General features: G+C 42.7%; 1 protein-coding gene across 10 annotated transcripts in view; it reads right to left on the reverse strand.

Moving 5' to 3' along the window:
• Positions 1-1661: 1661 nt before the first annotated feature.
• Ndrg3 (NDRG family member 3) overlaps positions 1662-27903 on the reverse strand; it is a 55568-nt gene continuing 29326 nt past the window's right edge. For 7 of the 10 annotated variants that reach the window (XM_090352306.1, XM_090352300.1, XM_090352302.1 and 4 more), the window contains 14 exons: positions 26455-26560; positions 24721-24841; positions 22305-22367; positions 20968-21028; positions 19747-19833; positions 16106-16162; positions 14051-14154; positions 11858-11923; positions 11720-11771; positions 9348-9395; positions 5966-6001; positions 5821-5872; positions 4493-4531; positions 1662-3136 (listed from right to left, as the gene is read on the reverse strand). In XM_090352306.1, the coding sequence (XP_090208432.1) occupies positions 2955-3136; positions 4493-4531; positions 5821-5872; positions 5966-6001; positions 9348-9395; positions 11720-11771; positions 11858-11923; positions 14051-14154; positions 16106-16162; positions 19747-19833; positions 20968-21028; positions 22305-22367; positions 24721-24841; positions 26455-26560 (1074 nt within the window). In that variant the 3' untranslated portion in view covers positions 1662-2954. The remainder of the gene's footprint in view (positions 3137-4492; positions 4532-5820; positions 5873-5965; positions 6002-9347; positions 9396-11719; positions 11772-11857; positions 11924-14050; positions 14155-16105; positions 16163-19746; positions 19834-20967; positions 21029-22304; positions 22368-24720; positions 24842-26454; positions 26561-27903) is intronic. The other 3 variants (XM_090352309.1, XM_090352307.1, XM_090352308.1) reach the window with 1 other exon arrangement.

A 27903-nucleotide genomic window follows, 5' to 3' on the forward strand; every position in this document is an offset into this window, starting at 1 on the left:
ACATTTGAGTTCCACCATAGCTCAAGACAAAGTATATGGAAGTTCATACAAACATCTTGTGTGGAATCTAATTGGCAACATACATCTGGAAAATCAGGATCAAATGGAACAAGAATAAAGGAAGCATTCATGAGGAAGTCCAGACTAAGGTATAGTCAAGTGGGGCCTATTTGTGGAATAAATGTAAGGTGAGAAGCAGGCAATTACTCACGTGGGTGTGGCCAGGAAGGCTACATGGCATCACATCAGCTCCAACTCTGGCACTCTACAATCAGGCATGCAGCATGCTGATCCTACCCATTTATGTCTTTATTTCGCCTCTACCTCAGCAGGCAGGGCCACATCATTTCTTGAACAGCTGAAATGTGGACATACTTATGGTAGGAGTAGCTCCTGGATCAGGCAAACTGATATAAAATGGAGCAACCTGTTGAAATCATTTTTTGTTGGTTGTGGGGCTTGAACTAAGCCTGGGCGCTGTCCCTGAGCTCTTCAACTCAAGGCTACTGCCCTACCCTTGAGCCAAGCCCCACTTCTTGTTTTCTAGAGGTCCTTTTGTGCCGGGGCTGGCTTTGAATCTTGATCCTCAGATCTCAGCCTCCTGAGTAGCTAGGATTACAGGTGTCACTGTGTCCTGCTTCCCTGAGCTTTTCTGCTTCAAGGCTAGTGTTTTATCACTTTGAGCTGCAGTGCCAGTTTCAGTTTTCTGGTAGTAAATTGAAGTGTCTCATGAACTTCCTGCCTGGGCTGGTGTTGAACCACGGTCCTCAGGACTGTGCCTCCTGAGTAGCTAGGAATATAGGTTTAAGCCACTGGCACCTGGATCTGAAATTATTCTAAATATATGTAACTGCAGCTGCTCTGTAAACATAACCTGATATCACAGGAATCCATGAAAGTACTTGCAGATTGTCACATTGTACATGGAACCAAAAATTCTAGGGAATATGTAGCTAAAATGTGGAATGTCTTTCCAAAAATCTCAGCTTCTTCTTCACCAGCGACAGCATTTTCAAGACTCTCACTTTATTTTTTGTGCTGGTATTGTGTCTCAAACTCAAGGCCTGAGTGCTGTTCCCTGCCTCTCCTCCCCCTCTTTTTTTTTGGGGGGGGGGCCAGTCCTAGGGAATGAACTTAGGGCCTGAGCACTGTCCTTGGGCTTTCTCAAGGCTAGAGCTCTCAAGCCACAGCACTACTTCCGGCTTTTTCTATGTATGTGGTACCAAGGAATCAAGCCCAGGGCTTCATGTAAGCTAGGCGAGCACTCTACCACTAGGCCACCATTCTGGCCCCATGTCCCTTATATTTTACAGTCAAGGATGGTGGTGCTCTTAGTGGAAAATTAAAGAGGCCTAAAGACTTTCCTGCCTGTGCTGGCTTTGAAGTGCAATCTTTAGATCTCAGCTTCTAGGTCAACATGAGTGAGCCAATAGCATCCAGCTTCTCATGGTTTTTTATTTGAGAGGAACCTAGACATGCCACACGGACAGATTCAGTGCTTACTGACTATGTTCTTGGGCAAATGACTTATGGGCAAGCTTCATTTCCTCCCTATGAATGCAGTGTCTCTGTGAGGGTAGGTGATCCCAGAGCTAGTAATGGTAACTCAGACCCTCCCAGAGCCCTGGGAGCACGTGGGAGAAATAACACCAGCAGTCATGTAACAATGAGACATATACAGCTTTATTTAATAATCTGTAAAAAGTCATAGTCTGGCAGAATGACAGCATTCCTTATCTGAGCAGAAAGCGAACTATGCATCTGAAAAGTCTATCTGCAAGATTCAGAACTGTGAAACTCACATCCTGGGCCCTTGAGCTGAGGCAGCTGGCCCGCAGATACTTTTGCCTTCCTCCCAGAAGTTCTCCATGGTGGAAGGAACCCTTCACCCATGGTAGGCTGGAAACACTTACACCTCGATGGACCTGCCCTTCACAGCGCATTAACATTTCTCAGAAACAGGTTCCTTACGGATTTACTCTAGCTTCCACTGACTTGCTGAAATCAAGGCAACACTTGATGAATATGAGACTCTGTTAATGGCTCTTCCTCTTCCTCCACGCTCCTCTCCCCATCATGGATGTGGTTTTTCTGCCACAGCTCACCTTTTATGGGACTCCCTTTATGAAAACCATTGCCCACCAGAGGCTGGGGACGAGGGCACTTCCTGAGATGAGTGGACACCTGGACGTGGCATCATATGCTACAGAGCACCAGTTTGGTCTGCACAGTAGAGGTTGGGCTTTTGTTCCCCACCTCCTGGACTCAGAGAGTCTGGCAGTTAGGCCTCTTTGGAGAAAATTCCTGTTGCATGATAACACCATTCTTCAGTTTCTACTAGGACATATTCCTCCTTTAATTTATAGAGGATATAAATGAATCCATTAGGTCAAAGAAGGTGACTGCCACCCTGCCTGCCTAACAGGCAATTCTACTACTACTCGCCAGGTAAACCGTGGTGCTCAGAGCGGTGCTCTCCTGAAATCCCTCTGTAAAACCTGTTGACCACTTGGAGTCAAAAAGAATCTGGTGGCTGGCCCCACCTAGATATCTGCTCTGCACATTTCCCTTAAAAACACCAGTGAAAATACAAAAAAAAAAAAAAGGTCCCTTTTTGTTTCTGCAGAAGCACTATAGGAAGCATTTCTAAAATCACAGAACTATGCACACATAAACACAGACACAAGTGCTTGCACACATATGGTACTGGGGTTGAAGAATCTTATCAGATAATTGGGAAAGCACAGGGAAAAGCTGGCATGAGAAGATATGGAGCTCGGCTCAGTGAGAGATGTTGGAATGTTACCAGAACGGTTTGGTTGTGGTTCTTGGTACATACAAAAAGGAGTGTGTGGGTAGAGAATGATAAATCCAGGCTACTTGAGAGAGGGTCAGTGGCCATGCATGTGTGAAGGGCAGTGGAGTCCGGCTGAAGGGGTGGAGTGGTCATCTGCTCAGCAGGACACCTCCATGGTCTGATGTCTGTCCAGGGCATCAGGGGACTCACAGGATTCTTGAGTTCCATCTGACTGACTGCTGATGACAGACCTGCTGAAGGGACTTTCTCCAGAACCGAGGCTACTTGAGGTCGAGTGTGTTCGTGATCGGGCAAGTCGGGTCATGCTAGCGGATGGTACTGTAACAAAAACCAAGAGGACTAGAAGAAGGAGCCTAGTGAAGCTCAGCGAGTCTGCAAGTTTCACCAAAGGTTGTTTAGCTTTCCCAGCCCCCCTGAGATGACATCCAGGACAGGATAGAGCACCCCCATGTGGCAGTGTCTGCTCTGCGTGACTGAAGGCAAGGCTGTTTTGATGCTCTGCATCTTTTTGGAATCTTAGCTGATTCTAATCCACAGCAGAGGGAAGGGAAGCCCTAAGTCCAGAGGATAGACTCTTAGCTGTGCCCATGCCACTCATACAGTGGTTAGAAAGGAAGCTTTGGGAACCAGTAGAGGTCACCCAAACTTGTAGTGCATGCACAACACTAAACCAAAAGGAAGGAAAGACAAACCACACAAGTATGAAGGTGTTTCACACACACAGTGCCAGCCCGATACAACGAGACTACCATCCATGTCACAGGCCACCTCTGCCATCTGGAAGTGAGGAAGGCCAGGGTGGAGGGGAGGGCATGTGGCCTGGAGCGGATCTCCATGCAGGGAGGAGGAGGCACAGGGCGCTCTGAGGTAGCCTATAAGAGAACTCTGCAGCTGTTGAATTCAGACTTATTTCTATCAATTACTTCTATGTGATCTAGACAGGACCTCTTCTTCCATACCTCCCTGCCTTCTGTGCTGACGCAGAAGCCATTTCCATAGCTGTCACTGAAAATCGGGGTGCCAAACATGCACTTGTGGAATTTTCTGAGCATAGGCTCTTTTTTTCTACTCAAGAGTCAAGGCTGCAGGGTGCTGGTGGTTCACACCTGTGATCCTAGCTACTCAGGAAACTGAGAACTAACGATCATAGTTTGAAGCCAGCCAAGGCAGGAAACTTCATGAGGTCCGTGAGACTCTTATCTACAATAAACTACTCAGAAAAAGCCAGAAGTGGTATTGTGGTCAAATGGAAGAGAACTAGCCTTGGGCAAAAAAGAAGCTCAGGGACAGAGCCATGGCCTCTAGTTCAAGTCCTAGGACCAGCACAAAACAAAACCCTACAAAACAGTCAAGACTGCCTTTGATTCCCATCTGGGCCTTGCTTCTAGAGAAGCGGACGGAGGTGGGAGAGGAGTCCTTGCCTTCCTTCCCTCAAAAGCTGCTGCTGTGAGTCTGGATGTAGGTTGAGGAAAGGAGGACTGGGCAGTGGACCTGTTCCTTTCCTCCTCCTGGAGGACCTGGCTGGACCTGGAGGCTCAGCTCTTGGAGCACAAGAAGCCAGCCCTGTTCTATCGGGCTCTCACTGCACAGGAAAATGGCGGACATGCTGCAGGCAGCCAGTGCAGCCAGGAGGGCATGGCTGGGGGTGGGTAGGGTCAGCACAGAGGAAGGTACCTGACTCGGTGCTGAGGTGACTGAGCTGCACATACGGGACTGGAAGCAGGATGGACACAGGAAAAGGCAGGTTAGTGACCTGACAGGGTCATAGGCAACCGCAGCTGCCTAGTAGATGCTAACAGAAACTACAACAGGGATCAAAGTTCCTTTTGAGGTCCCAGAGAGGAGGTGGCACTGACTGACACTTTAGCCTCATCTTGGATAGCACTCTTCTAATAGCTGGGGTAGCTGTTCCCCTGCCCTGCTCTAGATCAGATACAGGCTGCAAGACCTGTGTCCTGGGAAAGGCACGAGAACAGACTTGGAGGGGGCCCTAGGATCAGAGCTATGGGTTGGGCTGGTAGCTCACAGATAGGGACAACACAGCCACTCTAGACACAACACACAGGGTTGCTTGGCAGGTTCACCCAGGCCCCAACTGCCCAGAGTACTTCCCAAGTAGCTCAGCAATGGTCATTATTCAAGGATACCAAATAAGTGGAATAATCTTGCTGGGCAAAGAGATTACAGATGAGAGAGTTTTTTTCTTAAAACTCCAGGAAAGGAGCTAATATGGCTCTTCAGTGACAAATGAGAAAGCTCAGGGGTCTCAGATCTAAGGGACCAGGACAGCAGCACAGGACATGGACACATGGTTGGGTGTACTCTACAGTACTGGGCTTTCTCACCTCCTGTGGATTTCATGTTTCTTTTTATCAGGAGTCTCTACTTTGTTTCTTTTTTTTTTTTTTGGCCAATCGTGGGCTTGAGCTCAGGGCCTGAGCCCTGTCCTTGGACTTTCTCAAGGCTAGCGCTCTACCACTTGAGCCTCAGCACCACTTCCAGCTTTTTCTATATATGTGGTACCAAGGAATCGAACCCGGGTCTTCGTGCATGCTAGACAAGCACTTTAACCACTAGGCCAAACTCCCGGCCCTCTACTTTGTTTCTTTAGGCTGGGAATTATTACTAGCTGAGTTCAAATACAAATCATAATACAGCCACGACTTTAGTGTAAAAATGTGGACTCTGGACTCAGATTGCTAAGATTTCAGTCAGGGCACTGCAACTGATTTGTGATCCTGGGAAAAATGCTTTATCTCTTTAAGCCTCATGTTGTCTACAACATGAGACCCATATCAAAAGTCACCTCTTCAGTTAGGAATACATACTGCCTGACACAGGTAAATGCTTAAATGTCACTTTATCTCAGACATATGCACAAATAAATGTCCACAAACATTTTGGTCTCTAGGGCTCACTAGCAGACTTTATGCCTTGCTAATTGTGCCTCCCACCCACGTGTCAAACTGTCCCTGTTACCCAGAAAGCTGTATATTACTCACTGTATCCCATTCCCTGCAAAAAGTACTTGAAGGCCTCGGTGAGCTTCCCAGGCTGAGATGAAACGAGAAGACATCGTTAGTCTTTGTAAACGTCAGGAGCACAGTACTACGCAGGTGTTTCAAAGTAGTATTCGAAATTCCTTACCTGAACTACTTGGGGCAGCCCCCCACAGTCTGCCATCTAGAAGAGGAAAAATGTGGAAGTAGTCAGGACTTACATTAAGAGAAATGTCCTGAATATCCAAGTTCTTTCAAAAGAGCACAAATGAATTTTAGATTTCCTTCAGGTAGAAATCTGAGAGGGTTATCCAGTGCTTATACACAAGATGCCTTGTGTATATCTGGGTTTCATGCCCACATAAGACTTTTTCTGGGTGACAGCAAACTCAGTCACTAATTTCAATCACGTCTCTGCATCACCCAAGGAATGTTACTTTTGGAGTCCTTAAGCTGTGTTACCCTAGCTTCTTAGTGATTCATTCTTTCTAGATGCCATTATTATTACTATTGTTATTATTATTATTTACTATGACCAGTCCTAGGGCTTGACCTCAGGGCCTGGACACTTTCCCTAAGCTTGTTTTGCTCAAGGCTAGCACTCTACCACTTGAGTCACAGCTCTACTCTGGCACTTTTGGCAGTTAATTGGAGATAAAAGACCCACGGACTTTTCTACCCAGTCTGGCTTCAAACTGCAATCTTTAGATCTTAGCTCTTCCTAAGTGGCTAGGATCACAGATGCAAGCCAGATGTACCTAGTTTAGATCCCATCAGCAGTCAAGGCTGAATTCTTCCTGGTCAGCCACTGGCCAACCCAGCTGGATCTGGTAGGGTTACTTTCACTTCTGAAGGTGTCATTCTGGTTATTCCTACAGCTCCTCTAGTGTGTATTGGAATTACTTGGTACAACTGCATTCCTGGCTTCCTGTCCCAGTGATTTTTAACTGAATAGATCTGAGTGAAGAATCTGCATATCTAACCAGCAGCCACAGATGCAATAGCTTTTGCTAGTCTGCCTTCAGCACTGCCCCTAAGAAACGGGGCCCAAGCAGGAGCCACCCTCTTCCCTTCCTGCTTTTCTAAGTGACCACAGAGGATATTTTTGAGGAAGACACAAATCTCATGGTTTTAATTCACTGGCATTATGGGCAGGTTTGAAAGAGGACTCTTATGTGCAAGAGGAGAATGCCCCAGAAGGTGTAAGAGTTTGAGGTAAGTGATAACCTTGAAAATCCAGGCATCAGATGAGAAGCACACATTTAATCTGATAATATAAAATAGATCCATGGGCTAAGGCTGTATTTTCAGGCAGGTTAGGCATGAAAAAGAAGCCTGACAAAACCATTGAATAGTTCCCATACGCACAAAGAGAATACTGGGAAAACACTGTGGATGGCATGTGTGCCCCCCAATTCCCCATCTATACCTAGTATGGAGTTCAGTGCTTTTGCTCTTTTGAGTTCATTTGTTTTTGGGGGGGCAGGAAGGGCAGTACTGTGGGGGTTTGAAGTAAGTGCCTGTTCTTGCTAGTCACTCTCCTTATCATTTCAGCTACAATCAGAATCCTTCTCAAACAGGGTCTCCCTTTTGCCTAAATTTAGTCTCAGACCACAGTCATCCTACACACACTTCCTAAGTAGCTGGATTTACAGATAGAGGCTGCCACTGAGATTGGGTTTCACCACCTTTTTTGCCTGAGGTACAAAAAATCTGAACTGAGATCCTCTCGTCTCTCTGTCCGCTGACTTTCTCATGTTACTAACTGCACCAGCACATCCAGTAGTTTTTGTGTTTTTGGATATTGATTCAAACCTATAGTGAAAAAATGTGGACCCCTAGTCATTTTTTCATAATAGACAAGCACATGAATCAACTGGAGACCAAAGCCTTTGATGTCGGAGCACTAAACACACAGTGTGTTTCTAGAACTATGTGTTGTTTCTGGTAACAGAGCATCCCTTTCAAGTACACCTCACACAGGAAGGGAAGAAGGCAGAGAGATACCTTACTGAACAGAGACTGAAACCAGAGCAGAAAACAACAGAACAGCAGCCTTTCTAATGTGGAGTAGGACAGGTAACAAGGTAGCATTCCCTGCAGGTGTCAGCAACGTTTTGGGGCAAACTTGGTGAGACAACACTAAACAGTTTTGGTACTAGCCCAAGAGTTGGTACTTGTACTCTTTGTACCTGCCCCCCTCCCACCAGTCCTGGGGCTTGAACTCAAGGCCTGGGCCCTGTCCCTGAGCTTCTTTTGCTCAAGGCTAGCACCCTACCATTTGAACCACCAGACCATTTCCAGCTTTTCCTGTTTATGAGGTACTGAGGAATTGAATCCAGGGCTTCATGCACACTAGCTAAGCACTCTACTACTAAGCCACATTCCCAGCTCCAACAAAAAATTCTTAATTACCAATACTGTAGGATTTTGCTTATAAATACTTTCCATTTATTGCCTTGTCATAATCCATTGATTAATGGCTGCAAAAATTTCAATGACATGGAAAATGTTTATGGCAAAAACATGAGGAAACCAAATATAGGCTGTAGATACCCTCTGATCTTAATGCTAGGTAGTTGGATATGGTGGCCCATATCTGTAATCCCGACACTCAGGGGATAGAGGAAGGAGGATGGCAAGCTCAAAACCTGCCAGGGCATAGAGCTAGTTCCAAGATACCCTACATTATGATCCTGTCCAAACATTTTATAACAGGCTACCTGTGGAGAGTTGAATTATTAGCAGTCAGGGCTAGGCAGGTACACCACCATCAAGAAACCACATTTCCAGACACTCTTTGTGCTGGTTGTTTTGAGATAGGGTCTCATTTTTTTTTTTTAAGATTTTTTTTCCCCAGTCGTAGGGCTTGAACTTGGGCCTGAGCACTGTCCTTGGGCTTTCTCAAGGCTGGAGCTCTACCACTCGAGCCACAGCACCACTTCCGGCTTTTCTATGTATGTGGTACCGAGGAATCAACCTGTTTCTTTGTGCAAGCTTTTAACCCACAGGGTCTCATTTTTTTTTTTTAACCTCTGACAACACCTGAACTACAGTCATCTATTATATACATCCTGCCATAGCTGGAATGACAGGTGGAAACCATTATGCACTGGTACAGGTTGAGAAGGGGTCTTATGAACTTTCTGCTTGGGCTGGCTCTGTATTGTGATCCTTACAATCTTAGTCTCTGGAGTAGCTAGGATGACAGACATTAGGAACTGAATTTGGCTTAAAATTTGTATTTTTTAAAATGTTTTCCGGTATTTGTTTTACAATCAGACTATAATCAGGAATAAAAATATTTATTTTTAACAGACATTAGGAACTGAATTTGGCTTAAAATTTGTATTTTTTAAAATGTTTTCCGGTATTTGTTTTACAATCAGACTATAATCAGGAATAAAAATATTTATTTTTAAAAGAGAGAATTATAGACAGTGAAGCTCCTTTCTATTGCAGAAAACATTCTAATTTGTTGCATGGATAATTTACTCAGAGATAGTTCACAATACAGGAAGACACATTACCTTTAGCAAAGTTGTATTTATAGGGTTGAGGCGAGAATTGCATTCAACCTAAAAAAAAAGAGAATCATTTTATAGATTTTTAGAACATTAAGAAATGGCTTGGCTAAAAAATGATCTTACCAGGTTGACAGCACTGTTTACAAGGGCTGAACTAGCCTCAAGGGACTATCCAAATACACAGTGGGAGTTACACTTGGGAGATAGTTCAGACTTCCTCTAAAATTCTGACTGAGGAAGTGGGGCTATGACTCAAAGTGGTAAAGCACTAGCCTTGAGCTGAAGAGTACAGGGACAGCATGTAGGCTCAGAGTTCAAGCCCTATGTCCAATCAAAAAGAAAAAAATTCTGACTGATTTCATTATATGAATCTGTTACAAGGTGAGTCTAAAGATGATGCCAAATCTAAAGATTCTGTGCATGGGCTACATAACATGCATAAGGTACTTTATTCCTTTGAGAGGTGAACTAGACCATAGTCTTGCTCTGTAGGGTAGAGCTGGATTCCTGCACTGGTATCTCATAGTAATCATCAGTAAACAGTCTAGCATACTGACCTATCTTCTAAACTTACCTTTCTCAAGGCAAGGACCCTCATGAAGATGTGAGGAAACAATTCCTGATTCTGTCCATATGTCTTATTTCCATTGTGGAAAGGACCTAAGTCTCTTATCTCCAATTAATCACTAGAAAATGGGAAGTGGGGCCTTGCTCAAGGGTACGGTGGGAGCCTTGAGCTGAAGAGTTCAGGGACAGTGCCCAGGCCAACTTCAAGCCCCATGACCCACAAAAAAACCAACCAACCAACCAAACAAACAAACGAACTTGTAGGGGCTGTAAATGTGGCTTAGTGGTAGAATGCTTGCCTACCATGCATGAAGCCCTGGGATGGATCCCTCAGTACCACATAAACAGAAAAAGGCAGACATAGGTACCAGAGTTTGGCCTAGTGGAAGAGTGCTTGCCTAACATGCGTGAAGACGCAGGTTCGATTCCTCAGTACCACATACTTAGAAAAAGCCGGAAGTGGTGCTGTGGCTCAAGTGGTAGAGCTGTAGCTTGGAGAAAACCCAATGACAGTGCTCAGACCCTGAGTTCATGTCCCGGGACAGGCAAAAAAAGAAAAAAGAAAAAAAAAGGAAAAGAAAAAGCCAGATGTGGTACTGTGGCTCAGTGGTAGAGTGCTAGCCTTGAGCAAAAGCTCAGGGTCTGTGCCCTAGCCCTGAGTTTAAGTCCCAGGACTGGCAAAAAATCAAAACCAAAACTAAAGAATCTTATAAAGGTTTGTGATTTTTGTACCATTAAAATCTACCCATGGAAATAATCACAGATTCAGTCAAAAGTTTTCTAAGAATGATTAATAGCAACAAGAGTAATGATACAAAAGTCAGAAATAACGGGCAAATAGGTGAAATAAATAACCATCTATCTACAAGAATGACTACCGTAGAAACATCCTGACTTTTTTGTTAATCATGGGGCTTGAACTCAGGGCTTAGGCGCTGTCCCTGAACTATTTCTTTGCTTAAGGCTAGCACTCTCCACTTTGAACTATACCACCACTTCTGGTTTTCAGGCATTTAATTGTAGGTAAGAGTCTTATGGACTTTCCCGTCCAGGCTGGCTTTGAACTTAGACCCTCAGATCTCAGCCTCTTGAATAACTAGGATTACAGGTGTGAGCCATTGGCATTCAGCTCATCCTGATTATAATATGAACTCATGCCATCAATAGTGCTAAAGAACCTGGTTCTGGGGCCAGGAGTTTGGCCAAGTGGTAGAGTGCTTGCCTAGCATGCACGAATACCCAGGTTCGACTCCTCAGTACCACATACGTAGGAAAAAGCCGGAAATGGTGCTGAGGCTCAAGTGGTAGAGCTCTAGCCTTGAGAAAGTCCAAGGACAGTGCTCAGGCCCTGAGCCCAAGCCTAGGACTGGCACAAAAAAGAAAAGAAAAAAAAAGAAAAGAACCTGGTCCCTAAATCTAGTATGTTTAATAGTAGGTCTATGACCAAGAAAAAATTCAGTTTGTCTTAGGGTAGTGGAATTAAGTTTCCCCATCCCTCTATTTTTTGATGTTCTCAGTTTTTACATTGAGTACATCATTTTTATATATGTGCTATGCATTGGAGAAAGGGTAGGATTTTTGAGCCTTCTAGCTCTGATAGATACGTGATATTAGGTAATCTGCTCCAGACTAGAAATTGAGGCTGCTAGAAATCTGATAAGCACTATTTGACACAGCATGAAGTGCTACACACAAAAGACCTAATAAAAGCCAGTATTCACCCAGGGTTTCTAGTATGTCAGCAGTGTGCCACACACAGTTCATTCATTACACTTTACTCTCACTCTCTCATGTCAGCTCCTACTTACCACAGTCTCCACGGCAGGTGAATTGTCTCCTACCACCAGTAACGTGGAGCATCTAGGCAGAGCAGAAGAGGTGTTATTCAGCAAGAAGCACATACACTCCACTATTTACCAACTCAATAGAGAAACTGAAGGACTTACTTCAATGTTTTTAATCGGTTATCGTTTTGACCCAGAATAGGTCTTTCGATCTCCAGATCTCTGCGCCTAGGAAAATAAAGAATTAATGCCCTTTTCATTTCAGAGTAAAATCATGACACCTTTTCATCTGAGGAGGGCAGGCATACCATGAACTGTGTTCTCCAGGCATCCTAAATGGTACAGAACAGGTCTATAGGATGCTCAAGGGAGACAAACTTTAAATCACAATAGCAATATAAGTGAAATCCTCAAACTTTGCAGAAATAAATTCCATAAAAGGAACTTTTTTTTTGCATTGTGGGCTTGAATTCAGGGCCTTGGCACTGTCTCTGAGCTTTCTTGCCCAAGGACTGCACTTTACCATTTTGAGCCACACAGTGGTTAATTGGAGTTTTATGAATTTTCTTGCCTGGGCCAGATCTCAGGGCTCCTGAGTAGCTGGGATTACAGGTGTGAGTCAACAGCGTCCAGTGGGGTTTTTTTGTTTGTTTTGCCAGGCCTGGGCTTGAGCTCAGGGCCTGAGCACTGTCCTTGGACTTTCTCAAGGCTAGATCTCTTCCACTTGAGCCTCAGCACCATTTCCAGCTTTTTTCTATGTATGTGGTACTGAGGAATCAAACCCAGGTCTTCGTGCATGCTAGGCAAACATTCCACCACTAAGCCAAACTCCTGGCCCAGGGAACTTTATTTTTATTTATTTATTTATTTTTATTATTATTATTTTGCCAGTCCTGGGGCTTAAATTCAGGGCCTGAGCTCTGTCCTTGGGCTTTTCCCTCAAGGTTATCTGCCACTTGAGCCACAGCACCATTTCTAGCTTTTTCTATGTATATGGTACTAAGGAATTGAACCTGGGTCTTCGTGCATGGTAGGCAAGCACTCTACCACTAGGCCAAAGTCCCAGCCCAGGGAACTTTTTTTTTTTTTTTGCCAGTCCTGGGCTTGAGCTCAGGGCCTGAGCACTGTCCTTGGACTTTCTCAAGGCTAGAGCTCTACCACTTGAGCCTCAGCACCACTTCCAGCTTTTTTTCTATGTATGTGGTACCGAGGAATCGAACCCGGGTCTTCATGCATGCTAGGCAAGCACTTTAACCACTAGGCCAAACTCCTGGCCGGAATTTTATTTTTATCTATTTAATTTAATTTATTTATTTTGTGGGTCATGGGGCTTGAACTCGGCCTGGGCGCTGTCCCTGAGCTCTTCAGCTCAAGGCTACCACCCTACCCCCTGGCATTGTCCTTGAGCTCTTCAGCTCAAGGCTCCCTTGAGCCAAGCCCCACTTCCCAGTTTTCTAGGGATTAATTTGGAGATAAGAGTCTCAGGTTCTTTTGTGCCCAGGCTGATTTTGAACCTTGATCCTCAGATCTCAGCTTCCTGAGTAACTAGGATTACAGGCGTGAGCCACTGTGCCCGGCAGGAACTTTATTTTTAATATGCACCTTTTTTTTTTTTCAGGGCTTTTTCCTAGCAACTAGCAAAAGAGTTTGAATCTGATGTCAACTAACAACAGGGAGGCTCTGTAGACTCAGTTCAAACCTGGCTCTATTCCTTACTGGCTGCACAGCCCTGGGAAAGTTACAGCTGACCTATTTCCTCAGTCTTGATCCATGCTGCCAAAGTGAGGGAAGCCATTTCTAAGACAAGAATCAGAACTGTCCCCTCAATCTGTACTAAGAGGACAGATGTGACAGTAAACTTTGGAATACAAAAGCCAAAGAGAGCCAGCCAGCATTTGTGTGCTACTTCTGCTTCCTGAGCAGGTCTCAGCAAAGAGCAATTAAATGGATCCCAACTCTTCTTTGTCTCCTCAATATTTATTCCTGTCTCCCTCATAGTACTCAGGTGGCTGCATGAGTGTATACAGCTTGGGTTCCTTTTGTCTCAAAATATCTTAAAACTACAAACGGTCACTTGTTTGTTAAACATGTCATTTGAAATATGTAAAAATCAATGTTAATAAATTCTTTAATAAAAAAAACTACAAATGGTATTGGTTTGAACACATCCAAGGTATGTTCAATTCACTCAGTCTTCTTTTCATATCTGTCTTAAAGTCATCTCTCCTCCAGTGGTCTAATAGCACAAGTAAAACTACTTGGTGACATGGTTAAAAAGTGGTTTTTCTTTCCTTTCCCCATCCATTTTTAAAAACATGAACTATAATGAAAGAAAGGAATGGAAAATAGCCATACCCATTATAGGAACCCAGGAAGAGCTGTAGGTTTTCTTGGTTGATATCTTGGGCAATATGCAGTCTATAGGTTTGAATAAGGTCCAGATTGGCCTGAAGTTCCTCCTAGAACAAGTGAAAGAAGAAGAAACAAATTTCTAGGATACAAACTAATCCCATTTTTATTTGGTTGTCTTTTCCTTTCTTTTTTTTTTTTGGCCAATCCTGGGGCTTGTACTTAGGACCTGGGCACTGTCCTTGAACTTTCTCAAGGTTAGTGCTCTATGACTTGAGCCACAGCACCACTTCTGGCTATTTCTATGTATGTGATAGAAAAGAATTGAACCCAGGGCTTCGTGCATGCTAGGCAAGCACTCTACCACTAGGCCACATTCCTGGCCTCTGGTTAGTCTTTTCAATGCTAACTCTCTTTGTCTATGATAATAGTTTTTTTGATCAAGTTGGAAGGTACTTATATACTGTCAGGCTAAATAGCTAAACTTTTTAAAAAATTTAGGATAGCCTGGTTCAGTGACATATTCTGGTTAGATAATGTTACTAAAGAACCTATTATGGAGCTGGGCAATGGTGGCTCACACCTGTAATCCTAGCTACTCAAGAGGCTAAGATCTTAGGATCGCGGTTCAAAGCCAGCTCAGGCACAAAAGTCCGTGAGACTCTTATCTCCAATTAGCCACCTGAAAACTAGAAGGGGCACTATGGCTCAAGGGGTAGAGCGCTAGCCTTGAGCTGAAGAGCACAAGGTCAGCATTCAGGCCCAGAGTTCAAGTCCCAAGACTGACCAAAAAATAAAAAAAAATAAAAAAAAGAAAGGAAGAAATAAAAAGAAAGAAAAGACAAGAAATAACCTATTGTGGCTTTAAGTTTAACTGTGGGAACTTAGATCAGTCAATTCTGAATATGAGCTTATTTGCTTCTTTGTGTTCATGTATCTCCATGTTTATGCTATTCCACTGTCTGTAAAATTAAAATAATTATAACAGGCACTGGACAGGGTCATTCTACAGATAAATGAGAATAAGTATATAAACTATCAAGTGTAAACTAAATGGATATCAATCATTCTCTTGATAGCCATTACAGGTAGGGATGTAGCTAAATGGCACAGTGCTTATCTAGCAAATATAAGACCTTGGGTTTCATCCCTAACATCACTAAGAAGAAAAAGGTTTAATAGCCAAAAATATGTACTATTAACTTATTGATCAACTAGTCTCTCTCTTTCTTCTTCTTTTTTTTTTTTTTTTTGGCCAGTCCTGAGGCTTGAACTCAGGGCCTGAGCACTGTTCTTGGGCTTCCTCAAGGACAGAGCTGTACCCTTTGGAGCCACAGCACCACTTCTGGCTATTTCTGTGTGTATGGTACCAAGGAATCAAACCCAGGGCTTTATGCATGCTAAGCGAACATTCTACCACTAGGCCACATTCCTGGCCTGTGCTACCAACTTATATACTAACTCTTAACAATATACATTATAGAATTATATATCACTTTCCAAATATTTTATTGATCATCACTCTTTTACATATCACCTAACTCATTCTCCCTACAGAAAAAGAGAACTAGATCCCCTCCTCATCTAAGAATTTTCCATAGGACAACTAACACTTTCGCAGACTTCTGGTTCCTCACCAATTCATGGAGAGCAAATAAAATAATCTCTAAGGTTCTTTCAGCAATAAAATAATCTCTAAAGTTCTTTCAGCAATGATATTTCATGGATTCTTTGTTTATATTTTTGGAATTTCTATTTCTGTGAAGCTTTTTCCAGATTTCTTGATGGCTCTAAGGATGTCTGAAAGGCACAGGATATTGTTAAACACTAACAGATGGCACATAACTTACGGGGTGGGGGTGGGAGGGGAGAGAAGGCAGATGAGAGATCTGCTTTCTCTTTCTCTAGAAGCCAAGGCTTCACCCATAAGACTGGCCGAGGCAAGACAACAAGTATTTCTGACTGCACAGGTGAACTCTAAGGTAACCTTTCATGTGCTACAATAGGCTTTGCACCTACGTAAGCCAATAAACATGGCTCCACAGTAGCATAGGTACTTACCTGCCCAAAGTGATGAGCCAATATAATATCCACAACATTGGTTGTCAAGCCTGAGATCTAAAAAGATTAAATCAGCATTAAGGGAGTAAACTTTTTTCTTTTTTTTTTTTTTCTGCTGGTCCTGGGGCTTTTACTCTGTGCCAGGGCGCTGCCTCTGGTGGGCTGCTTCTTTTTGCTCAGGACAAGTACACTATCATTTGAACCAGATTGCCACTAAGGGCTTTTTTTGAATAGTTTATTAGATATGAGTCTCACAGAGTTTCTTGCCTAGGCTGGTTTCAAAGAGCCATCCTTAGATCTCTCAGTTTCCTTGTTAGCTAAGATTACTGAGGTTACTGGTGTGAGTCATCAGCACCCAGCTTAAACCCTTTTTTTTTTTTTTTTTTGTGGCCAGTCCTGGGGCTTGAAAACTCAGGGGCTGGGCACTGGGCACTGTCCTTGGACACTTTTTGTTCAAGGCTAGTACTCTGCCACTTGAGCCACAGTGCCACTTCCTGCTTTTTTTTCTTTTCTTCCTTTTTTCTTTTTTTGGGGGGAGGGGTATCATGGGGCTTGAACTCTGTACCTGGGTGCTGTCCTTGGGCTCTTCAGCTCAAGGCCACCACCTTACTCCTTGAACCACAGCCCCACCTCCACTTTTCTAGTGATTAGAGATAGGAGTCTCATGTTCTTTAGTGCTGGGCTTGCTCTGAACCTCCATCCTCAGATCTCAGTCTCCTGAGTAGCTAGGATTATAGACGTGAGCCACCTCGCCTGGCTCCCAGCTTTTTCTGAGTTGGAATCAAACCCAGGGCTTCATGCACACTAGGCTCCTGGCCCTTAAATCTTTTTTGTTGTTGTTGCCAGTCCTGGGCTTGAACTCAGGGCCTGAGCACTGTCCTTGGGCTTTTCCAAAGCTAGAGCTCTACACTTGAGCCACTGAACCACTTCCAGCTTTTTCTATGTATGTGGCACCTAGGAGTAGAACCAGGATCTTGGTGAATGCTAGGGAAGCATTCTACCATTAGGCCAAACTCTTAAATCTTTTTTTTTTTGCCAGTCCTAAGCTTGAGCTCAGGGCCTGAGCACTGTCCTTGGACTTTCTCAAGGCTAGAGCTCTACCACTTAAGCCTCAGCACCACTTGGGCTTTTTTTTCTATGTATGTGGTCCTGAGGAATTGAACCCAGGTCTCCGTGCATTCTAGGCAAGCACTCTACTGCTAGGCCAAATTCCTGGCCCTTAAATCTTTTCTTTAACATATTTTTTATTGCTATTATAAAGGTAATGTACAAAGGGGTTACAATTATGTAAGTCAGGTAAAAAATACATTTCTTTATTGGACAATGTCATAGCTTCCCTGGAGGGAATAAACATTATAAACCAAGCTGCCAGATAGGGTTTGTGTACCTTTTTTTTTTGGCCAGTCCTGGGGGTTTGAACGCAGGGCCTGAGCACTGTCCTTGGGCTTTCTTGAGGCTAACACTCTACCACTTGAGCCATAGCACCATTTCTGGCTTTTTCTATATATGTGGTACTGAGGAATCGAATCCCGGTCTTGGTGCATGCTAGGCAAGCACTCTACCACTAGGCTAAACTCCTAGCCCCGGGTTAGTGTATGTTAGTGTACATATATTATCCCTTAAAAAAACAAAAACAAAAAATTTTAGTGGGACTCAGCTGGAATCCTGAACACAGTATTTCAAGACCAGCAGAAAAAGTATAAAGGGGGGAGGGGAGCAGAAAGTACAGTAGCTACACCTATTTTGAAAACTTGAGATCTTAAATGCATAGTAATTTGCTACTTCCTTCCCTATTTTATTGCATTTATCTTGAATTGATAGAGGATAAGGATCAATTTGCAACTACTAAGACATCTAAGAGACAGAAATGCATTTTTTTTTTCTTGGAGTTTTTGCTATTTTTATTTCAGGGAGTGGGAGGAAATGACTATATTTACAGAATGTTCTTACATTTTGAACATTTCTCTCCTAATTATTCCTATTTCAAAATAATGCATCTGATGGTCTAATAACTGCAGTAATCTGTGTTAAATCTACAGACTATCTGCCTATTTTCAGAAATATTTCCAATTCATTTTATGTTGCTGATTGTCAAGCATTTTCTTCCTTGGTTTTGGGCTAGAATTCCTAATGCTGACTTGGATGAGAGATGAAGTATCAAATTGGGTATGAAGATGGCAAAGAGGTAGTGAGGGAGGCAGATATGGACATGGGTAAAATGGGATTCTACAGTGGAAGAAAGATGTGCTGAAGTCTTCCTATGGAATCTCCAGTTCATCAATTAAAAACTATACTAATCTCATTGGTATAATACTCATAGGTGTTCACAAATGCTCATAACTCTGAAGTGTTAACTGAATTTATTAGGTTGTTATGTGTTATTAATGTGACAAGACAGAAATGAGAACAATTCTACACAAGTTATACTATGGGAATTCTTACAGCATTTGTCAATAGTATTGCTAATGTACTCCATTCACAGCTGGGAATGCATTCTTTCCTCAAAAGTTAAAGGTAGGGGCCAGGAGTTTGGCCTAGTGGTTAAAGTGCTTGCCTAGCATGCATGAAGACCCAGGTTCGATTCCTCGGTACCACATACATAGAAAAAAGTCAGAAGTGGTGCTGAGGCTCAAGTGGTAGAGCTCTAGCCTTGAGAAAGTCCAAGGACAGTGCTCAGGCCCTGAGCTCAAGCCCAGGACTGGCAAAAAAAAAAAAAAAAAAAAGTTAAAGGTAGATGCTGGGCACTGGTGGCTAATCCTAAATCTCAGGAGGCTGAGATTTGAGGACAGTGGTTCAAGGCTAGCCCAGGCAGGAAAGTCCATGAGATTCTTATCTCTAACCACCAGAAAACTGGAGGTGAAGCTGTGGCTCATAGTAATAAGAGCTATACGGGCCGGGAGCGTAGCCTAGTGGTAGAGTGCTCACCTAGCCTGCACAAAGCCCTGGGTTCAATTCCTAGGTACCACATACACAGAACAGTGCCCAGGCCCACAGTTCAAGCCCCATAACCAACAAAAGCAAAAACAACCCACTAAATCATTTTTTTTTTTTTAGAAAACTGGCTAATCTACACTGAGGAAAACATGCAGATGCCTTTTTTATACACCAGTTTCAATCCTAGCTATAAACCTACACAAAGAAACCTGTATATCTACTTAAAGGCATGAAAATATATGGATCAGTATTCTTCATAATAATCAAATAACATAAGCTCTTCTTGTATATTTACAGACTGCACTTGTATAGCAACTATAACATATTAATTAAAAAGAATGACACCATGGATGAGGCTCATGGGCACAATGAGTAAAGGAAGACAGATGTAAAGGAATATACACTCTATGATCCCAATTATGTGACATTTCAGAATAGACAATCTACGGCAACAGTATCAGAGCAAGGTTATTTCTGCGAAGCAGACTGGCTTAGGAAAAGGCAAAAAGGGATGCTTCAGAGGGCTGAAAATATTTAATATACTATTAGGTTATTTATATATAGGCATATATATGTAAACATCATCAAGCTGTGCAATTTAGTTTCATTTAAAAACAGAACATATAGCTCAGAGGAAAATAAAGAAGCTAGATAAATTTAGAAGGTATCAAGAAATAAATCAAAGGATAGCAGCATTTGGTACTTACTTTGGATGCTGCCCAGTCAATCCAGCCTTTAGCACATGGATCAATGTTAATGAGCACAAGGCCTTCCACAAGCTCTGGATGATTTAGCTGAAAGCAGACATATGACAGTTTGAAAATTCTACTTCCACAGTTCTTCCAAATAGCATGAACAAGGTAAGTGATTTATTCTATGCCCATATGTAAGACTATAGAGTAAGATTACAGAGGTAGATAGAAAACAGCTTTTTTTTGCTAGTCCTAGGGCTTAACTCAGGGCCTGAGTACTGTCTTTGGGCTTTCTCAAGGCTGGGGTTCTACCACTTGAGCCATAGCACCACTTTTAGCTTTTTCTATGTATGTAATACCAAGGAATTGAACCCAGGTCTTCGTGTAGGTTAGGCAAGCACTCTATCACCACACCAAACTCCTGGCCCCAAACAAAACAGCTCTTGAAATCTGACTTTGCATCTCAAAGCCAGTTCCTCAAACTGCTGTCAAATGATCTTGCCATGCTCAGATCTATAGAGAAGACATGAATTTTATTTCTACAGAGAGACGCAAACCCGAACTGTTCAACACAAAGTGGGTCTTTCTCGCTGGACAGGCACCCCTGGGAACATCTGGCACGAGAGGCTGCTCAGGCTGGATGGGCTACTCCATATTCTATCACTGTTCAACATGGTCTTCTGGAATTATTTTTCTGAAACTATCTGAACAGGTTCTGCCATCTCTAACAGGTTCTCCTAACACCCAGGAAACATTTCTTAAATAAAACATTTCCATTCAAACACTTTCCAGCTAACTTTGTTCCTGTAATCGATGTAGACTTTGGTAAGCAGGAAAGCATAGAGTTAGGAAATCAAATCTCAGGTGCTACCACCCTTTTAACATTTTGGCACATTTCCACCCCAACCTTCCTTATGCCTATGACAAACATAATGTGAAAATCTAATTCCACTTTTGTTGTGACACTATAATGTATGCAAATCATGTGTCATTTCAAGCTCCCAAGCTTAGTTTTATGACTGCAGAAGCTGTACCTAGGGCCTTTGTCCACACTTATTTGTGGTTTTTCAGGTGTTATGTGTACAAGATTGTACAAAGCAAAACTGTATATTTTGCTGCTAGAATCTTCAGAAAAACCAACAGAAGACCCTTAACAATGTCTGGGTGTTTAACACTGAAGTAATAGGTGAGACCTTGGCAGTGCCTCAGGTTGAGACCAGCCTTCTATGTACTTACTGCAAATCTGCTCAGGATGTAGGCTCCAGCTCCAACACCAATGCCAATGATGCTTTTCAGTCTGTGAATGAGATAGCAACATGGTCAGAATCAGTCATCTTTGCAGGTGGCAAGGCATGGCATAGTAAGAATGCAATTTGGACACATATCCTGACTCTATAATTTACTACCATGAGAATTTAGACAAGACAGTGAGGCTACCAGCATTTACACACAAGCTTGCTTTAATGGTTACACAGAATACACCTCAGTCTGGCATTTACCCTCACTCTCCTACTTCCCCATTAGCAAATCCTTGGGAGCCCACCCCAGATTTTCCCTATACCACTGCTGAGAGCAGCTAATACCACATTTTCATTTATCCCTTAGTTGACTATTCTAAGGGTTTAACTTATTTTCATGTACTTTTTTTTTTACTCTTCCACAAATTACTACAGCAAAATAGTAAGGCTATTAAAAAATTAAAGTCTTATTGATGCACAATTCACATACTACAGTAATTACTTTAGAATTAAAAATTGTCCATCTCTCTGATGAAAATTCTTTAGTGCCTGGCTGGGAATGTGGCTTAGTGGTAGAGTGCTAGCCTAGCATGTATGAAGCCCTGAGTTCAATTTCTCAGTACCACATAAACAGAAGAGATGCTGTGGTTCAAGTGGTAGAGTGCTAGCCTTGAGCACAGAGAGGCTTAGAGATGGCCAGTGACCACACCCTGAGTTCAAGCCCCAAGATTGGTAAAAAAAATAAATAAAATAAAAACATTTTAATTTGGTGTCTTTTACATTTAAGAATGAAACTGCAGATTCTGACCTGATCCCTCAGAGCTAGGTATTTGACTTGATTATTTCAGCAGTTTCACCCATGCCTGGCTTTCCCTTGCTCTTCTTCTGCTGTTTCTTCTTTCTATCTGGAATCCACTTTCTAGGTAGCTGCTTTTACCTTCCAGGCCTCAGACCTACAAGAGCTTTCCTAGAGAGACATTCTGTAGGTCTTTTTACTTTTGAGAATTCTATCCTTATCTAGCACAACATCCACTTGACTTCTTTTCCTTGTTGTTTTAGTGCTACAGATCAACACCAGAGTCCAATGTATGAAAGCATGTGCTCCAGGACCAAGTCACATGCACACTCACTTCTTTTATTGAACTTCAAAAGAATTTGTGTTTCCTTACTTGTTAACTCTTTCTCCTCACTTCCACAAACACAATGAGGACAGTAAACACTGTTTTGTTCATAATTGTTCACCTTATATAGATACAAAGTCAAAAGCAAAAAGAAAATAAACAAAAAACAAATGATGAGAAGAAAAGAAAATTTCAGACTGTAGAGTGAACCAACCTTAAGTGGGTCAGAACAGAAGGCAGCATTTCAGCAAGCTCATCCATCGTGGGGTACTGGTACCTGAAATCCAGAAGAACACTGGAGTCAGGGCACATCCACACTTCCCAGGCACTAGAAAAACTAGATCAGCCCAAGAGTCTTAGAGAAACACACTGGGTTTTTTGTTTGTTTGTTTGTTTGTTTGTTTGTTTGTTAACCAAAGGCTCAAAAGAGGTGATATGGTGCCAAGAAACACCTGTGGCATTTGGGGTAACACTTCACAACTGTCATGCTAAGGAGTGAGTAAAAGAGGCCTCTTATGTTTCTGGATCAGAGAGAGTCACATGAAAGAAACCATTACACAGTGCTACCTTGTGCTATTTTCTATACCCCTTACAATCATTTCAGCTAGGTTTCGGGCTCAGGAAACTTCCAAGAGGAAGACTCAACTCAGAAAATACTATTAGTCTATTATCTGCTGCTCAAGGGGAAGTTACATGCAACAGGAAACAAAGCTTTCTTGAATCTAGACACATTTACAAATCTTAGGCTGCTCAGCATGAATGCTTACTTATTTTCCCTAGGCAAAGGATAACACAGTTACTTTATTGACTGATTATTACAGATATGGTCTATGTCATACCAAAATGGTCAGGCAAGCCCAGAGCAGACTCAGGGTAGGAGACAAGTAGAAAGCCAATAGCATGACAGAATGACACTCAATGACTGATATATGAGGCAAGGTCTGCTGTGAAACCAACAAAGAAGTCAATCTGCCTCTGAAGTATACTACGGGATAGAATGTTCTCAAACCATTTGTGCACAAAACAGAAAAAAGAAACTAGATCCATTTCTTGGTTATCAAGTAATCACTAGCCAATTTGCATTTGAAAGGCAGAACGGTTTGGACATAGTCTGCACGTTTTGGAGCCAGATTGGTTGGATTCAAATCTACGCTCTCTACATGTTATGCACATTTCTAATTTTTCTAGGCTATGCGCTTTATCAGTCAAGTCAATAAGCAAAGCAGTCTGTGCAGTGCGTAGAACACCGATGGTTTCCACGCAGATGATGGCTATCACTTGGCTGCAACATCTTTTACACAGTGGGCAGTGGCCAAAGGCAGCTCTGTAGATGGGTAGAAGGAAACGATGAGCATCCCATTGTATGTTCACACTCTTTCTCTCAAGATCTTTTCTACAGTCATGCCATAGTTAGAACACTATGAGGCTAGGACTGCCAGGCAAAGAAGCTAAGTATTGAAACAGAGTGCCAAGGTCAGTCAAATGGTATCCATGCCTGTCAGGAAGGATTCAGAGTAAACGAATACACAGATTCCATTCCTATATGGTAGCTAAGGATGAGGATGTGATTTTGGGGAGAGGTTTTTGCCAACTTAGGAAAGGCCACAAAAATTAAAGACTTAGAGTAAATGCTTAAGGGATAATACCTAACTCAGTGAGAATGTTTCAGACACATTAAGCCTTATGATTACAGTACCTGCCACGGACAGCCATTTATACCTGGAGGTAAACAAGAAATTTTGCTAATAGACCTATACAATAGTTCTCTAAGCCAGGTGCCTGGCTACTCAGAAGGCTGGGATTTGAGGATCACAGTTCAAAGCAAGCTCAGGTAGAAATGTCTATGAGACTCTTATCTCTAATTAACCACCAAAAAGCAGGAAGTAGAGCTGTGGCTCAAGTGGTATAGCACTAGCCTGAGCATAAAAGCTCAGGGACAGCCGGGAGTTTGGTCTAGTGGTTAAAGTGCTTGCCTAGCATGCACGAAGACCCGGGTTCAATTCCTCAGTACCACATACATAGAAAAAAGCCAGAAGTGGTGCTGAGGCTCAAGTGGTAGAGCTCTAGCCTTGAGAAAGTCCAAGGACAGTGCTCAGGCCCTGAGCTCCAGCCCAGGACTGGCAAAAAAAAATAAATAAATAAATAAATAAAGCTCAGGGACAGCACCCAGGTCCTGAGTTCAAGCTCTAGGACCAGAATAACAGCAACAATGAAATAATCCTTTCAGACTGAGGAGAAAATTCCAGTGGGTTGTGGCTCATGCCCGTAATCCTAGCTACTCAGGAAGCTGAGGATCAAGGTTCAAAGCCAGCCTGAACACAAAAGAACCTAGACTAACCTCTAGAAAACAGGAAGTGGAGCTTGGCTGGAGGGTAGGGAAGTAGCCTTGAGCTAAAGAGTTCTGGGACAGCACCCAGGCTGTCAAGCCCCATGATCCACCAAAAAAAAAAAAAAAAAGAGAGAGAGAAAATTCCTCAGTACAATGAGCTGAGGAACCTCTCCTACAGAGTATGATATCATCAAGTAGAGGAAGGCATTGGCTACTGCTCCCCTACAGTTCAGTCATGGCTCTTCTGACTGCCTGGTCTCCAGAGAGCGCACTCTCCCAGACATCTCTCCTGTGTCCTTACCCTGTTGGGAAAGAGGGTGCCCCTTCTTGTTGGCCTGGGGCATCCACATGACAGACAGCAAAGTGCTGGGTAATCTCTTGCATATCTTCAAAGTTGAAGAAAGTGTTGAAACAGGATTTATCTACAAAATACAAATACCCATAAGTTATATCTCCAGTTTCTCAATTTTTCTTTACTCAGTCAATGCCATATCATTATTCTCTTTTTCTTCCTCTAACTCACCATTCCACTAAAGGGAGATGTGTCAACAAAACTTCTGGCTCATGCAGCCCTAAAGACTCACAGAAGGCATCACAAAGTCTCCGAACATGGGGCCAGGAGCATGGCCTACTGGTAGTGTGCTTGCCTATCATGCACAAAGTCCTGGGTTCCACTCCTCCGTACCACATACATAGAAAAAGCCGGAAGTGGTGCTGTGGCTCAAGAGGCAGAACACAAACCTTGAGAAAGCCCAAGGACAGTGCCCAGGCCCTAAGTTCAAGCCCCAGGACTGGAAGAAAATAAAAGTCTCCAAACTACCTATTTTCAACTCCACTGTGCAGAGTGTAAACTACTTCCGGGAGATGAATTCTTGGTTTCTCAGTGGTGCATACTAAGTCTGATATCTACAATGTTGTCCTTTTCCTGTTTCTTATCCCCAGATTTGACAGAGACACACTGACCATATCACGTGAGGTTGGCTGGACGGAAGATCTTCAACTGTATACATTTCCCACATGGGGGCTGGCCTGTTGCCAAAATTGCTCCTTCAATCTGAAGGAAGAAGTGGCTGCTTCATTTTCTATCCTCTTAGGAATCAGGGCTGAAATGACTTCCCATGCTTAGATGGTACAAAAGCTGTAGCTCTGGACTAAACTCAAATTCAGGTCACTCTAAAGCATACCTTACCCCTTATCCAAAATATATGGCACCAGATTGTTTGGAATCTTTCTTCTTATTTATTTGCCAGTTTGGGGGCCTGAACTCAGGGCTTGAGCCCTTAGCTTCTTTTGCTCAAGGCTAGTACTCCACCACTTGAGCCACATTCCCAGCCCTGGGATCTAATGGTTGAGAATTTGTTTATGCACAAAGAATTCTTTTGATTGGGACCTAGGTCTGGACATGAAATATTTCTCATTTAGGTTCCATGTTTACCTAATGTGAATAGGTAAATGAACACACTATTTTCATTGCACCTAGTGACTGTGATCCATCATAAGCGGTCAGGCTGGAATTTTCTAGTTGGGCATCCTGTCAACACTCAAACAGCTTCAGATTTTGTAGTATTTTAGATTTTTGAATTTTGGCACTAGGGATCTCAAACCTGTATCATATAAAAACTTTACTGAGGACAGGTTGTGGGAAGGATACTTTGAGTCATTGGAGTGCTCACAACAAAGATCAAATTCTGCATTTTCTAATCTGAAACAGACAAAAAATAGAAAAAAAAAGTACTAATAATTTCAGTTGTAACTTCTTAACTCAGTCCTTGTACAATGTTCATTCCTGTAGCAGACATAATACAGAGGCAAGGTTTAATTCTAGTACTCTGGAATTGCCTCGAGTCCTTCAATCCTGCCATGAAAGGACACTAGCAATAAGCAGAGGAGATTAAGACTGAGAAGAGAATATCTCTGCTCCATGAGAGAACTATTGCTGTTGATGTGGCTTTTTTTGTTGTTGTTTTCTTTTTTCTTTTTTAATACAAAGGTTATGTATTATGGTGAAAGGAAAGGTGCAAAATCAAATACATACGGTTGAGCCCAATATCGTGATATGTCAGGATAACTGGTCTGTTTCCCTTTGGCAAGCCTCTCATTGTGACGTGGACCACACCATGGGCTGTTTCTATGTCATGTTCCTATAACAAGAGAATGTCAGGTCTTAACAAAGAATGAATGTTCTAGGTTTGCCCAAGTTCCACAGTACCTGCTGTGCTGTCATATCCTAGTAGCTGGGGTAGGATGTAGTAATGAGGTAGAAACCCACTATACTATACTACACATTCTATTTATATTTTCTATTTTTTCTAGGTAGATACACAATACATAACAAAACAAAAAAACTCATAGAGAAAGAAACCCTGTCATTCTCAAGGCCCCTCTGGTAATCTGGAAGTCAGGGCCTATATAAGAGTCTCATGGACTTTAGTGCCTGGGATGGCTTTGAACCAAGATCCTCAGATCTCAGCCTCCTGTGTAGCTAGGATTACAGGAGTAGGGCATGACTTTTTGACTGGATTCCTGAGGCCTTCTCTAAGAATTTGCTTTCCAAAAAGAAAGTCCATCCTTAGCTTGGGCTTCTCTTGACAGAAGAAACAGGGGATCTCCTATGAATCATATCCAGTATTCTAACTTTTTTTTTTTTGCCAGTCCTGGGCTTGAACTCAGGGCCTAAGCATTGTCCTTGGACTTTCTCAAGGCTAGAGCTCTACCACTTGCGCCTCAGCACCATTTCCGGCTCTTTTTTTATGTATGCGGTACCGAGGAATCGAACCCGGGTCTTCATGCATGCTAGGCAAGCACTCTACCCACTAGGCCAAACTCCCAGCCCTGTATTCTAACTCTTGGTACTAGCTTTTTGTGCTCTTATGTTTGGAGATTGTCTTAAGTTTAAGCTACATGGTATGGGTTTGTTCCATATACCTTACAAGATCCTATCCAAGACAACAGAAAGGTTTAAAATGTAGTCAGAACAGAACTAGCTAGGAAGTAGGTAAAGACATAAAAGGGTACAATATGTGCTGCTGGGAATGGCTGTATCACCAAGTGTTTTGTAGGAATAAAAGGGGCTGTCGAACACTGAGGTTTATTCTAGTATACATCAGTTTTTGTGTTTCTGAAATGAAAAACAGTCATGGGAGTGGAAGTATAGCTCAAGTTGTAGAGCAGCCTTGTGCAAGAAAGCCAAATTAGAGCATAATACCCTGAGTTCAAGGCCCCATATCAGCATACACACACACACACACACACACACACACACACACACACACACACACACACACACACAATCTAGCCTACTAAATTTGTTGATAACATTCACAAGTGGTTCAAAAAGTCTCATAAGTCAAGATAAATTTTCCCAACAGAATTTCAACAGAAGCAAAAGGCTTCCAACTTAATTTCCTATCTAGTAATGAACCTTATCAGGCTTTTGACTGCTTTACTGATGTAGAACCCGGAAGGGGTTTGGGCTAATTGTATA

This window comes from Megascapheus bottae, chromosome 18 (genome assembly GCF_031878675.1).
Source record: "Megascapheus bottae isolate mThoBot1 chromosome 18, mThoBot2.hap1, whole genome shotgun sequence".
Taxonomy (NCBI): domain Eukaryota; kingdom Metazoa; phylum Chordata; class Mammalia; order Rodentia; family Geomyidae; genus Megascapheus; species Megascapheus bottae.